The sequence below is a fragment of the Colius striatus genome, chromosome 2 (genome assembly GCF_028858725.1).
Source record: "Colius striatus isolate bColStr4 chromosome 2, bColStr4.1.hap1, whole genome shotgun sequence".
NCBI lineage: Eukaryota > Metazoa > Chordata > Aves > Coliiformes > Coliidae > Colius > Colius striatus.
In genome coordinates, this window is record NC_084760.1 from 44038588 (window position 1) to 44054570 (window position 15983).

Below are 15983 nucleotides of genomic sequence, written 5' to 3' on the forward strand. Positions count from 1 at the left end.
GCTGACTTCCTAGATGGCTGGGCAACAAGTTTGCTCCTGAGGTCTCTGAGTGTTTTGGCTTGTAAGTCCTGTGCAGATCTTATCTCTGTCTACCTGAGCACCACTGAGTGAAAGCTGCTTGAAGCCTTACTAGTAACTGTGAGTAAGGAGCAGGTAGAAAAGAGTCTGGGACACTGGGCTTGAAAGGTTGTGAACAGAAGCTGGAAGTGGTGGTTAATTGCTCCTAGTGCTCCTCAGGGATCAAAACTAATACTGTTGAACATATTCATCAACTCAGTGACAGAACTGGATGAATCCTGTGTGAGTTCACAGATGACACAGATGACAGTGGGGAGGGGAGCAAATGACACTGGCAGAGACAGTTGTCACTCAGAGTGACTTGGCCAGAGTGAAGGAAGTTCAGCAAAGGCAAGCATAACATCCAGCATCTAGGATGGGACAACCCCATGCAGCACTACAGACTGGGGGTGACTATCAAGAAAGCAGCTGTGCAGAAAAAGGTATAAAGAGTCTTGGAGAACAACAACTTGAACAAGAATCAACAGCGTGTCCTTGCACCTATGAAGGCCAACTGTATACTGGGCTGTCCTGGTAAAGGACATAGTCACCAGTTCAAGAAGGTGGATTATTGCCCAATGTTCAGCAATTCTGAGACCATCACTGAGGCACTGTGTCCAAGACTGAGCTCTGTAGCACAAACAAGATACTGACAACATGGAGCAAATCAAGCTTTGTCCTTCTTCATGCTTTCCACACCTCTTTGAGCCTTTCTCCTAGCTACAGTTTTTTAAAGCACGCTGGCAGACAGACTTTGCCTCTTCCTGACTTCCACCGTGTTTTCTCCTGAGCAATCCTAATTTTTAAAAGAAGGTGGTAAAGCCATAGGAGTGAGGAGTCTGAGATGCCTGGCTGCTGCATCCCTCCACTCAGACCTTGTGGCACAAGGGCAGCACATCTGGGTGCCTGAATAAAGGCTGGGTGCCTGAATCACCTTGAGGCCAGGCTTTGGACAGTCCTGCAAGCAGCCAACCTCTCCCTGCTCTCTGTGGAGCTTGTCAGTGTTACACACAGAACTTTGCAAGACATTCAGCAGTTTAGCGTGAGCCTGGAAGGTGGCTGGGGAGCAGACAATGTGATGTGCCAGGACAGTCTGAGATATGAGTCCATCCACCCTACAGGATGGCAGTTGAGGAGGTATCTTCAAACTGCTTTGGGATTTACTGTGACGCTTCTGGCTGTTGTACGAGCTCCAGCTCTGCTCTTTTTGCAGTGTCCAGCTTCACTATAAGGTCTGGTCTCTTTCCATTCTTCCCACAGGGCAAGAAGACACACCATCACTGATCACAGCCCCAAGGATGGACAACAGGCAGGAGAAGGACAACCAGAGGGAGCAGAAGGAACCTCATCAGGCTAAAAGTGCCAAGCCAGGCAGGAGTTGAACCTGCCATCTCCTGATCCATAGTCAGGCGCATTGTCCATTGTGCCACTAGCCCTGGCCCCTTGCTACAGTGAAATGTCAGGGAGACCCCATCAGAGATCAAGACAAAGTCAAGATAAAGAATATTCCTTGGTCTCCTCTTGACCCTTGGAGAAGTCATCTCTTCAAAGAAGCCTATAGTGTTGGCCAAGATTGGTCTGCCCTTGGTAAATCCATGGTCTGTGTTTCCACTCAGCATCATGTCCTTCCTTTGTTTGAGCATGGCTTTCAGGAGTATTTCCTCCATAGTCTTCATGAGGGTTCTGAGGCGAGGCTGATCAGATTAGAACTCCCCAAATGCTCCTTCTTGATATCCTTGAGAAAAAGGTTCATGTGATTGCTCAGAACCCTCTCCCCACTGCCATGATCTTTCAGTGAGTAATTGGTGTTCACTGCAGAAAGCAGTCCCCTGGACTGACTGTACCACCTTGTGCTACCCTCCCTGAGGGTAAGTCCAGTTCCCCCCTCAGGTGACTGAGCCTGACCTTGTAAAGCTTCTTGCTCTTTCCTGTGGAAGACTTCACTTCCTGAAGATGCCTCCTGCAGTTGGCCAATGCCTCGCAGAGCCCTGCCCCTCACACAGAGCATCCCCCCAGAAAAGCAGGAGCAATACAGAGAGTGCCCAGTGATGGCTTCAGGCTGACCCTGGTGTGATTTGAACACACAGCCTTCTGATCTGGAGTCAGACGCGCTACCATTGCGCCACAAGGTCAGGATGGAGGGACACAGCTCCTTGGCACAGCCTGTGGCCTGGGTGATGGACATGTCCTCTCCATGGAGACCACCCAGGGCTGTCTGGGCACCCCCCATCAAGTCTATAGGGGGAAGGGACAGCCTGAGGAGAGCTCAGCCAAGACCTGGCAGCAGAGAGGTGTCCTAGCTGGAGGGTGAATGTTCTGGGTGGAATGGGATGATCTACAGGGTGAGAGCAGGAGCCGAGCTCAGGGATTCTGCCAAGGAAAATGACAGACCAGGGCAGAGCCTAAGGAAGGGACCAAATCCCCTCATGCTGTACAGTCTGAGGTAGGCTTTGGGTATGAATCCAGAAATGATGGTGAACAATGTGGAGAGCATTGGGTTCTGTCCAGTCAATTGAACATCACAGCTTCTAGTGTCTTGCCCCAGCTGCCACTCTGTGTGGTGTGGTAATGACAAATGGACCTTCTGCAAGGAAGACAAGATCTCCCACCAGTGCAGGCAAGGCCCACTGTCAGCTCTTGGTGCCCAGTCCTTTCCCCACGGGTGATTAGGGCAAGGCTGTCATGGAAAGGATGTCAAAGAAGAGTTGAAACCTTCCTTCTTACTCTCCAACTCCATGCCTCCTCCAGCATGCTGGAGGAATTCTGCTGGGTACCAGACTGGCTGGGGCTGGGACATTTTTTTATCAGAAATCCATCAGGCATTTTTCTCAAAGCCAGCAGTTACACCTCATTCACGAACAGTCCGTTTCATCTGGACCTCCTGAAGGCTGGATAGAGGCACATAGACAAGGTGCTGAGGGATGTAGTTTGGTTTAGTGATGGGCTTGGCAGTGTGAGGTGAGTGGCTGGACTTGATCTTAAAAGTCCTTTCCAATTGTAATAATTCTAGGATTCTATGAGGCAGAATGACTGCATTTCCACTTGTCCCATTCCCTTTCTCTTTCAGAGCATGTTTCTTCCTGCTCAACCTGTCTTTGCTTTGCTCCAACACCATTTCTTCCCACATTGCTTCCCACTGCCCTACCTCTGGACTTATATCACAAATTCTGACATCTTTGCACTCGGTTCCTGCTTCCTCCAGAGCTGATGTTTAAAACCTTAGAACTCTGACTCCACACTGGTATGTCTCTTTCCTGTTAAAGAAAACAAAGGACTTTTAACATAAGTGTACAAGTTTCTGATGCAATCCCGATTTTCTTGTTGTTACTAAGAATGATCCATTTCAGAAAAATCCTTCAGAAATCAGGACAAAACCTTAGAATTGTTTTTAATTAATGCAAGTAAAAATTACAGCAGCCAAATGAGGAATGGCATAGTAGATACTTTAATAGATGCATTTATTTTCTGAAGTGGAGATAGTAACCTAGTTATGACTACGGCCGGTGGCTCACATCGTGGAGCCTCTGAGCTATGTACACCATCTGCACGTGCTGTATAAGAATAGATGAGATGGACAATATTCATTCAGGAGGAAAGATTGCTGTTGAGCCATATTAGATTTCTTTTTGTGGATAATTGCTTGGGAGCAAGTCACAGCACCCTCACCTGCACCTGTAGTAGGGTATGTTTCTACGTGGAAACAGTCTTCTCTTCTGTAAGAAGAAATCTCTGAAATCCTGCCATTTCAAGTGAAAATTAGGGTTTTTACAGAAAATTACTGGCATCATGTGACTACTGCTCTCTGTAAAAAGCAATGTTGATCAGCAAGGTGTTAACTGAAGGTCTTTGGGGTTGGGGTGCTGCTTTAGACACCTGGCAGGGTCTACGAGGAAGATTCTCACCTGTGCATGGCAGCAGAGCTCCCATTATTGCTCTCATTACAAGTTTTTTAAAGTTATATAAAGGATCTAAAATTATATGGAGTTAGGAAAGAAGTTCACTTTATAGTAATACACTTATCCTGAATGTAAGCAACTTACTCCAATTCCTAAAATTCCGTGTCTGAAACCAAAACCCTTCCCTGCTTTCCAAACATATTAATAACCGTCATGCATTTACTATGTAAATTATCACTGCTGAAAATGGAGCAAAGAGGCAGGCACTTCCCTGGCCATCCGAGCATTCCCTGCCCCAGAAGAAAGGTCTCTCTGTGCCTTCCAACATGTTTTCCCACAAGAGGGAGCCGTGGGCTAGCTCATGGTCTCCACAAGCCACAATGACAGCCTGGGGACACATATTGCTCGGTGAAGCACCTTCCACCCCTAGGCCAGGCTGGAAATTCAGCTTATTTCCTTCCTGGAAATACAATTCTTTCTCTATAGTCCCTTTTTAAAAACTTTGTTTTGACGATTCAGCCCCACTGATCTCTGATAGACTTTCACCTCCATCAGCTCACTGTTTCCTAGAAGTGCAGCTTCAGGTATGGCTACGGGGAGCTTCGGTTACCTGCTCCCCACTGATCACCTGTCAGTGGAACCTCCTGATCACCTCTCAGTGGAACCTCTTCTTCTCTATCCTACTCTGGTACTTCCTTAATTTCCAACTGCATGGTATAATGGGAGAAATTCAGCTGCCTGAATTCAGGTATCTAGTGTTGTGTTATGGGATATGCTGCCTGGTCTCTATTTGCCTCTTGGCCATCACTGAGTATTTCACAGACCTCTGCCCTATGCAAATACATTAGATTCTCCAGGACATCTGTTGTGATATTATGTTCAGGGTGGGAGTCAGTTTAAAGGTTTGGACGTTTAAAGGAGGTGTCTCCACACCAGAGTATATTTATGTGCTTGTTAATAATAGGGCCATAAAATGTCTTGAAGAGGTGCAAGAGAGATTTCTGGGCACTTGGCCTAAACTGTGTTCATTTTTGCTTTTAAGCAGAATATAGAATTGTACAATTATTTCAGTTGGAAAAGACCTTTAAGATCACTGAGTCCAACCACTCACCTCGCACTGCCAAGCCCACCACTAAACCAAACCATATCCCTCAGCAACTCATCTGTGCATCTTTTAAATATCTTTTGTAACAGTGACTCTGCCATGTCCCTGGGAAGCCCGTTCCAATGCTTAATAACCCTCTTGGTAAAAAAATGATGTCGGTATGATATCAGCTTGATAGAACACTTAAATTTTCAAATTTCTCATCAGAACACCTCATTTTCCCTTTCCAACTCCTTACAATGCTAAAAATAAGATTGTCAGTGAGTTTGAGGTGAACAGCACCCTAACTGCAACCAAATTCTGCTGAATTACATTGTCACCACGCAAATCTGTATAAGGGCTTGGGGGAAGCAGACATTTCCCATAATTTTACTGTCCCAGGTTGCTTCAGAGCTATCACAGGCCCATTGACTGAAAACTTCAACATGGAAAAGAAGTTCTCTCTTCTCATGCATACTCCCTCACCCTCTCAAAGGGATTTGAGTCTCAGGGAAAGCTTCATAGTTCTCTGGATTTACTGAAAGGAAGGAACATGTTTCACATGGTGGTAAAAGCTTCTCCCTCATTGCTGGCTGCTGCTCTTCACTACAAGCCTACGTGAAGTCATGTAGCTATAGTGATTTGACCTGATTTCACACTTGTCAGGAGCCATGACAAAATTACAGAATGACAGGGACTGGAAGGGACCTCTAAAGATCATTTAGTCCAATCCCCTTGCTAAAGCAGGTCCACCTAGATCAAGTTGCAATGATGGCGATTTCAAGGTGAGAACCACCTAGTGAAGGTGTCTATAGCCAAATTTCATCCTATCTCTTTCAGAGGTTGACAGTACAGGTCTCTCCATTTGAACTGGCATTCTGCTTTCCCTTCATAGTCAATGAACAGAAGGAGGCACTGGATGAGTCTGCCAAAACATCACACTGCAGAAAGGACACTGGCTCCATAAGTGGCTCCAGTGGAGGTTCTAAAATTTAGACATCTCCCATGGGGTGAAGGGAACCCCACTTGTCATTTGTGTGTATCTAATGTGACCATGCTCCATCAAAGCCACAAAAGAGAAGATGCTAAATCAGTTGTGATTCATCTTAGTGCTAATGGCTAAGTGATGAAAACAACCCTGCTTAGAACTCTGCAATTGTTTGCAGTTTCACACCCTTCATGGAAATGCATGAAAACCTCTCCAGCAATCCTATCTGCTCCTGAACTGGATGAACTGGGAATAGGCCTTTCCTGTGACTATTGCAACACTGAGCATGAGGAAAGTATTGATTGTATTTGGAACCACATGATCTGTAAGGTCCCTTCCAATCCAAATCATTCCAAGATTCTATAACATGGAGGGTCAGTGACTTTCCCCAGCCTCAGCTCTAGGCCAGCTGCAAACTTATCAGTAATCAAGGGAAAGAGCTTTTCCCATGTGTAAGTATTTCTTCTATGATCCATATAAAACATGTCTCTGACCTAGAGTAACCCGGGAGAGGAGGTGGAAAACAAACAGGAGAAAAGAAAGTGCAGAAGTTCAGGGTAGAATGAGATGGCACTCCAAACCTTCAGATTTTTTTTCTGGGATATATTTTTTCTTGGAATATAATTTGAAGTGGATTGTGATTATACTAACACTTATATTCTGACAGCTGGGACATTCATGTACAATAGTTAGAAAACATAGGGGAGGATTTTGACTGTAAGATTATTGTGCAAGTACTCCTTCTCTATCAGGTTATTAACACACTTGAGATTTTCTTTCGTCCTTCACTTCCCATGAAAAAAAAAACCCAAATAAAAAATCAAAGAAATCCCAATGTCATCCAGTCCATCATTAGACAGAACAGGACTCTTTTTACAATTTAAAAAATAACCTTGCAGAATTAGAAAGCTGGGTTCCTGCTCCAGTCTGACAAAATGTACAATGTCAGATCCCATCTGAGATACTCCTCTTGGCTTCAGAGGGAACCTGGGTCAAACAAAATTTTCCTGCCAAGGTCTTTGTTTCATCCATTTCCCTGGAATCCCTGAGAATGGACATAGCTCTCCTGCCACTTAGCAGCCCAGGAGACAATGGCACCTGCAAATTTGAAAGGAAAAGCTAACAAAGAAACCAAAAAGGCAGAGAACAATGCACATTGACTAAGGGGAAGGTTTGTATTGTTGGTATCAAGGCCACTGGGCCAGAACAACATTAATAAGTATCATGGATAGAAACAGGCTCAAATGTAAGTGTCACTGGTTTCTTCTGCTCTGAAGGAGAACCTGTGCTGTTAGCTGCTACTTCGATATGACTGTTGGTAGGACAGAACTACGAAAACTGTATTGTGAACCTCACTTGTCCTCTGCTCTTTGTACACCTGCAAAACTGAGGGTGCTGCTCATGACATCTGCAAACACTGATAATCTGCACCTCATGTAACCTTGCTGTATGTCCCACCAAGCAACACTGGTTCCCAAGAGAAAGCAAAAAGGGTTAATGAGCATCTCACCCATAAAAATAGCAAATAATTTTACTTTGTTCTGTGAAAAGTGCTGTGAAAGGGGGGAAAAAAAATCCTTTTTGTTTTTCAAATTATCCTTGAAAAGCCAGAAAAATGACAAAGCACTTCCTCTGGGCTCCCTGGAGCAGAAAGTGGACCAATATTCATTTCCAGTTTGTGGGCATCTCTAAAGCATTTGATCCTGTTTAAGGGAACAGTGTGAGTCCCAGGGGTTAAACAATTGCTTCAGTCAATAGGTATAGGAAATTGCTGTGCTGACTGCTTCTAAGATACCAAGATCTTACATTTTAAGTACAAACATTGCATTTTTTTAATAATACAGTATGTTCTATGGAAATGAAGTCCTGGCAGCACAGTCTTGAGCACAAGCCAAGGTGGTTAATTCCAGGCTGCTGTAACACCTTGTTCTTGGAGTGTGGCACTAACATTTGAGGAACTGAAGTGTGAAAGAGCCGTGGGGAGTCCTGGGCACACTGTCTGACAATTTTCACATGCTTTTATTTAAACACATTATGAAACCAAATAAGCTCTTTGCAAAAGTGCTTGGTAATGTATTCTGACTGAAACATATGTTTTTCACAGGAAAATCACCCATTCAAACCAAAACTGTATGAGAAGAACCTTAATTAATCTCCATAACTTTCTTAATAACCTGTTGCTTTACCTCTGAGGTGTTAAATCCTTCTTAATTCTGTAATGCTCAGATGGTTACTCTTCGTGACATAAGAGTGGAGATGGGAAATGACCCATGGTCTGTGCTGGCTTAACCTGAATGGGTTAACTAACCATCTAGACATTTTTCAAGATGTCTGAATGCAAAATGAGCAAGTGCAGCATCCTGGAGACATAGCTCCTAGCCACCAAGATTTGTACTTTCAACTGGAGCCTGGAAATCAGGGTCCAAGGCAGTACCATTTCATGGAGGGGGTTCTAAGCACCCAACTCTCATTTCCTTTGTCTTACACCTGAACAGTGCAGAAAGTTTAATTTCAGTATGAAGAGAAATTTTTCACATTAAGTGAAATAACGTGGGTTGATTTTTTTTCCCCCAATGACAATTTCATAGCAGTGACTTGGAGAAGTCCCAGTCCACCTCAGTCCAAATCGATCCCCTTTCTGTTTTCCAGCTTGATGTGTCACTCAGAAGATCAGCTATGCATGCAATACAGGCTGTAGGTTACTCACAGGCAACCTAACTACAGATGCACTGATCTGATCACATTTCCTGCCTGTCCTTTCTCAACAGAGTACAAAATGTGTTCCGTGTGCAGGCAATAGGACTTGGGACGTCTTGGACACACTCTGGTGTGGTCTAAGAGGACGCTGCAGACATTACTGCCACATACATGACTATCTGATTGGAAGAAAACACAGATACTTTGAGAAATACCCAGGAACGTTCTACATTCCCAGAGAACAGAGAAAATAAAAAGGTGTTGTATTCTTGGCTTCAAAGATAAGTCTGCTCTTAAACTTAGGCTCATTCATGATTCTTTTCATGAAACTATTTTTCTTCCATTTTTGATGATGAGTACATACATGACTTGTTTTCCTTCTGGAGTTAATTTCACATTGCTAGATACAATAACTTGGTTTGAGAGGAAAACTTCCAATTTTATCTATCCACTATAGATACAACAAATTAAGACATAATGTTCTGACAATGTGCCAGATTTCTGTACCTTACTCAAACAAGGAGGATTCATATTTTACTAAGATTCTATTTTATTGTGTTAACTGATTGGACTTTATGATCTTAAAAGACCTTTTCCAACCATCATCATTCTATGATACCTTATTAAGCTTCTGCTGAAACTCACATTTGTCATAACAACTGAGGAAAAAACATCTACATTTCATTCATGAAATATTCTCAGTTCTTCTGAAGATAATTATGTGGATCATAGAAACACTGAATCATAGAATGGTAGGGGTTGGAAGGGACCTCTAGAGATCATCTAGTTCAACCCCTCTGCCAAAGCAGGCCCACCTAGATCAGGTCACACAGGAATGTGTCCAGGCGGGTCTTGAAAGATTCCTGAGAGGGAGGTGATTTAACAATTTTTATTAACATTTAAGATGAAGAGTGAAGACTTTGGAAAAAAAATATCTTCTGCACTTCACCTGACCAGAAATTTCAATTGAGTTTCTCAGGTAAGTCTCTCAAAAGGGAACAAAAGTAAACCAGCTGGGTATCTAAATCCATATACATCTACATACATCAAACTAGATGTCCAAGCAGGAAAATGATGGGTAGGCTTGCTCTTTATTAATAAATTTGGATTTTATCATGCCAAGGCAAGTTGTAGATGTAGCTTGCACTTACTGCAATGATTCCTCTGGAATGAACGGATATCCACTGCTGGATAAGAGGACATTATTACTTGTCTGGCAGCTCTGGAGCTAAAATATGTGAGACCTTGCTCCAGTTCTGTTTTACCTTTGGATATTTAAACACAGTAGTGCTCCTTTTCAGACTACCAAGTACTAAAGAAAAATGTTAATTTAACCTTCTTTACCCTGTGTAATGAAAAATCATACATCCCTGTAGGAACAGCACACTAGGTCTCCTGGTTTACACAGGGAGCAATCTAACAGACACAATGATGTTTTGGGACAGGATTCCTTGCTTCTATAAAGTGCTTTATTTTGTATTAAACCTTTTGATTATTGCATCACAAAGCAAGACCTTATAAACAATTCTATGGTCTTCTCTTTTCCATTATTTTCCTACAATGTGACCACAACCAGAAGTTCACAGTTGAGAGCATTTAGGAGCTGACCCAGTTGCTCACATATACAGATCAGAGCCATTTGACAGGCCCTTTGACATTAGAAATGGCAATGTCTGCCTGGGGCTGGCACATGTCATGAAGGAGCTGTGAAGGGTCTGCACCTGAAAGCCACATGGGATCCATGACGCACCTTTAGTGACAATAGATGCCCTTAGCTCTGGACTTGGCCAGCTGAGTACAAGTATTTATAGTGCAGGTTTCTTCACATGTGTAGGCTCCTAAGGTCCCACTATAGCTAAACAGATGACTTGAGTCCTAGAAGCACTAATTAAACACCTCATTCCCATGCAGCCATCCATTATAGATGTCTACATACTCATAATCATCAACAGTCTTCTGACATTCCCAGGTGCCCTCTCTCCCACCAAAAAGATGGCTAATTTTCTCAAAGTAGTCTGTTACCAGCCATCTCAGTCTTTGAGGTTAACAAGTGATGGTGATCTCTGGGTGGCTTCATACTGAGAAGCAGCCTTCCCAGTGGCCGAGTGGAGGTGGAGTTATTTCTTCTCTTGCTTTCATGACCCTCTGCTATTGTTCAGGTTTAGCCGTCTGCAGAGGTCAAGCTGTGCTCATTGCCTTCCCCACTCATTCCTGCCAAGGTCCCCTGGACAGCCACATCTGTTCCTGCAGTCCCATAAATGCAAGAGTGCTCCCTCCTCCCCTGCTCAAAGTTTCTGGTACTGTGACCCTGTCTCTACACTGCAGCTGAGACCTTCCACCATGAAGCTCTTCTACTGTCTCATAGCTCCTCTCCTTTTCCTCCTCCAGGCTGTTCCAGGTAAGAGGCAAGATCCAAGCTGCGGTCTGTCTGTGTAGGAGGTACAACTAACTTGTGTGGTGGTGCAGAATGTACTCCTTTCTGCCCCTTGGCGCCTTTCATTAGAGCAGCTCCCTATTTCTCAGTTTAGAAGCAGGAGGGAAAATTAACCTATGGCGAAGAAATGTCAAATCAGAACCTCCCTGTAGAAACCACTACTGGGTATTCGCTCCTTATGACTCTTTGAAGTCTCTTGTGCCACTTTGTGGCAACAATGGAAGACGATACCATGGAAATTTTCTGCCTTTTCTTACCTCAGGGTCTCCTCTGTGTACAGTAGAAGACCGGTAGAGGTGTTCTTAGTATCATTCAAGTTGAGCTACACCTGTGAAGTTTGTTTGAGCTCTTAGAATATGCTGGTTCCCATTTCTCAGTCCTTCTGCTACACTGACTCATTTACTGAGTGTGCTTCTAGCTTGGCTTTTTGTCATGCCTAATGAGACTCTGCATCTTAGAGTAAGACTTTCAGAGGAGGAAAGAAGTGGCCAAAATCCTTGTCCCAGCTAACTGGGACAGATTTTGGTTTTTATGTCATAGGTACATCTGAGGGTATATGAGCACCATGCTGTCCCTTGCATGACCAGCCTGTAGCATTGCAGTCCCAGAATTTACAAGCATCCAAAAGCTATGCTATCCCTACAACATGCATGCCCAGGATATGTTCAGAAACTTGCCATCAACAGCTACATTTTTTTCTAGTTGTACAGAGATCTTCCTTGAAGTCCCCTCAGGTCTCATGAGGCTCCTCAAAACTTTTGGAAAAGCTGACTTGGGCTTTGGGGAGTATTTCTATCAGACCCTTGGTTGGGGTCCATGGGGTTTCAACAGGAGGAAGACCATGAGAAACAGTGATCCTGCAGCACACCTGGGAATCCCATTCTTCCTGTAGGTCTCGGCTTGCCCAAAGACACCTCGCATTGTCTTGGATATGAAGGTTTCTGCTTCCGTTCAAAATCCTGCCCAGAGCCATTTGCTGCATTTGGAACTTGTGCTTGGGGTCAGAAAACCTGCTGCATAGGTATGTGTGGAAACCCTGTCCAGGCACATGGAGGTTACTAAAGTCAGCAAAAGACAGACTCTTAATCTCTTTGTCTCCAGATGGCATAAGCCACCTTCTCCCACTTACAAAGATGGACTTGTCTGTTCCTCCATTAACATCAACATGAAAAGCAGGAACAGAATTGCTGGCCAAATACCACATAGCCCAACATCCTATCTCCAACAGAACAGATGTCCAGAAAGAGATAAAATCTTGGCCGACACAGAGTCCTCTGTCCTTGACAGATCTTCCTAAAATCATCTGTTGGGAGACTGCTGACTACATCCACAATGCTATGTTTAAGAGATGCCAGCTGATGTGTTCACTGTAAATTCATGTAATCCTCCTGGATCTGCTTATTTTTGGAGCAGTAGTCAAGATGTATCATTAAGTCAATACATGCTTTATAGCCAATAATGCTGATCACACCTAAGGTTCATTTGATCCAGCATCCTGTATCTGTCCATGGCCAGAAGTGGATGTTTCTATACAGTTACTCTGTGTGTGTAGAGCAGCTATTAATATAACACCACAACCATATAATTACACTTTCTTATGTATTCTTCTGGCTTTCATGAATTTGCAGCTTGGGACTTTTAGATTTAAGCATCTTTGTGTTTAAAAGTCCTTAGTGGATTTTTTCCCCCTTAGATTAGGATTTCATTCATTTTTTTTAAATAAACTCTCTTCCGTCATAATTTTATTTAGCACCACCTACTTTTGTACTGCAAATTAAATGTACCCATTCTGCATCCACCTTCTTCATACCTTTGCAATACCTGTCCTTCAGTTGTTTCTCAAACAAGTTGGTGGGTCACAAATATCTCATTTTGCAGAAGGGCTCTGATGACCTCCATAGTCCATCTTTGTGTTTTTGGTTTTGGAGACATGGTAACCAGAACTTCATGACACTTTCTATATATTATTTGGTTCAGATGATAGTGTTTTCTCTTTTGACTTATGTCTTTTTCATTGCAGACACAACATCAAACTACCATAGTTGTGAAGACAAGGAGGGTCATTGCGTGCCTCCAGAAATCAAATGTCTGCAAGAACAAGTGGGGCTCTGCCCTCACAGAGAATGGAAGTGCTGCACAGAAGTGTAATAAAGATCACATGGAATTGCAGGAAACCACAGAAATGCATGGACAAGAAAACAGATGTGTTTTCTTTCTACTGCTGCAGAGAAGATGTCTGCTTTTCTCGACATGTAAAGTGTATAATTCACTAGGGGTGACATGTTTCTTTATCTAACAAAGGCAATAAATACTAAACAAACAGGTCTGACAGTTGTATATGTATGGAAAGAGACAGAATATCTCTCAAATCCCCACACAGAAATCGACAGAATCTTTGCTGTAATGTCCTTGTAAACCACATCTCCCTATAACCCAAACTTCACCTCCCTCCCTTTTCTGTCTTCCTTTCTTCTTTAGTTTCTTTCCTTCCTAACAGAAGGAAAGACAGCATCTTTCTTCTCTTAAAGTGATGGAAACAAGGACTGTCCAACTGGCAATGGTCATGCCATGCCCACACTACTCAACTCCCACTCTTCAAAGTAGGATGCCAACCAATTGCTCCTCACCACCTCCCTATTTCTACTAATAAACTGGACCCACTTGAGCACAGCTACTACATATGGGAAGTCTTCATCTGTGACTGGGAAAGTCTATCTAAAATCGTCTGCCTAAATCCATTTTATGCAATCTGTGCTTCCCTCTGTGGTGTTTGCTTCTGCTAGTGCTCAGCAGCTCGCAGTCATGACTTTCTAATTTCTCCAGTTGAAGGCTGAGTAGTTGGATATCTTTGCAGAGGAACATAGGATGAGTGGCATTCATCTGCCAGACATTTAAAAATGACCTTCAGAGAACAAGCTGTGGCACCTTCTTTGAATGGGAGGATTTCAAACCCATTCCACACAGGACAGAAAGCCACTTGCAGCAGCAAACTTCTGACATTCTGCATCTCAGCAGCTGAGACATCCTTTCTCTGGCCTGGACTAATGCAAACAGCTTGTTCACATTCCCACCACACACTTTAGAAAGGCCATTCTGTAACCAATCTCAGCCAGTCATCCTAGTAAAATTCTGGACTACAGAATGGAACAGATCCCCTGGTAAGGTCACTGCACTCATCCTTTACTGACTGAAGAGTGACTCCACTCTTAGTCAGTCAGCCTTTAGGCAGGTGAGATGACCTTGGTCTAACACTTTATTCCTCCATTCTTAAGGAGTGTAAAATGATATTGGCTCTGCCTTTATTTCAGCAACAGCATCACATGTCCATGTGACAGTCTTGGTAAACAACCAAGAGCTTAACAGGGATTCTTAGTAACTGGAGATGAGCACTCTTCAGGTGAGCTTAATTTAATTCATTTTCTTTTATGAATATTAATTCTGCAAGAAATTCTTTGCACCCGTTTAATACCTCTGAGGGTGTTTTCTGCCATGTCTATTGTTCTGGTTTAGCAAGGAGCAGCTTTTGCTTAGTAACAGGGGGAGCGGGTTGCAGTGAAGACCCTGTAAAGAGTTTTTGGACTCTCCCCCGGCTCCTGGGTTCAGACCCACCTCCGGCCCGGCTGGGCCAATCTGGCGCCTCTGCCATCACTATTTAGGGGACGGGAATTCGGAATGCGAGTCAGGAGGTGTAAGAGTGATACAAGATGGAGGCGACCACGCGGACCCTTCAGCCAGAGAAGGAGGAAGGAAGGAGAAGCGATAGACCAGAGACTCCTCTGCAAGCCAAGGCAAGAATACAAGCTGTGCCCCTGAAACCTATGGAGATCCATGGCAGGACCGAGGGTTACCAGCAGCTCCATGTGAGTGAGCCCGGACAGGCGAGGGACTGTGTGAGGAGGCGGCCATGGCCCAGGCCGTGTTGGAGAGCCTGCACGCCGCAGAGCAGCCCCACACGAGAGGCAGAGAGGAGCTGCAGCCTTTGGAATAAGTGCGCGTCGGAGCAGCCCGTGCAGGGCTGCCGTGTGTGTGAGTTACCCCACGGACTTGCAGGGAGGACTGGTGTGGAGTTCACCCGTCCTGAGGAGGGACAGACGGCAGAAGCTATCGGGAACAGACTGACTGAGACCCCCACTGCCTGCCCCCCCGAACCGTTCAGGGGGGACAGGGTAAAAACCCCGGGATCAGGGCTCTGAGTCTGGGAAGAGGGGAGGTGTGGCAAGAAGGTGTTCTTAAAAAGGCTGGTTGGACTTTTCATTGATGTATTACTCTGTGTTGTTTCATTTTGGTTATGTTTTGGGGTTTTGGGGTATGTTTTAGTTGATGTTGCGTTAAATTGTTTTCTTCCACAAACCAAGTGGCCTGGTCTGTTTTGTCCTGAACGTTATGTGGCAATTAAGCTCTCCCTGCCCTTGAGCAATTCTCAGCCTCTTCGGTATTTATCGTGGTCTTTGTTCCCTGATGGGCCTAAACCACGACATCTATTCACAGTAGTTTAAGGAGTATTTTATGTAGTTCCCTGAATTTATAAATCAAGCACCTGTGTGAGGCTTGCAGCTGGTAACAGCAGAACCCTTCCCGGAGCCACATTTTTTACCTTGGATGAAGTACTAAAGAGGAAGAAAGGATTAGAAAGAGTGACAGAATCTTTTCAAGCATATTGCTTTGACTGTTTTCTGTCCTTTGTATTTTTTGCTAAGACAAGATGGGGGGCAATTTACTTGAAGACACACAGGAAATAGAATCTTAACGGAGGAAAGAACCCCACAAATACATAAGTATTATGTAGGAGATGACAGCCCAGGCTTCCAGTCTGCCTACGCCAGTTGA

At 44.1% G+C, this 15983-nt stretch overlaps 1 protein-coding gene and 1 non-coding gene across 2 annotated transcripts; one reads left to right on the forward strand and one right to left on the reverse strand.

Moving 5' to 3' along the window:
- Positions 1 to 2117: 2117 nt before the first annotated feature.
- Positions 2118 to 2189, reverse strand: TRNAW-CCA (transfer RNA tryptophan (anticodon CCA)). Its single transcript has one exon. It is a non-coding gene; the product is annotated as a tRNA-Trp (tRNA).
- Positions 2190 to 11062: 8873 nt separating this feature from the next.
- Positions 11063 to 13304, forward strand: LOC104559778 (gallinacin-11). The gene is made up of 3 exons (XM_010204885.2): positions 11063 to 11120; positions 12049 to 12177; positions 13177 to 13304. Exons 1-3 carry the CDS (start codon positions 11063 to 11065, stop codon positions 13302 to 13304), a joined length of 315 nt encoding a protein of 104 aa, XP_010203187.2.
- Positions 13305 to 15983: the final 2679 nt, after the last annotated feature.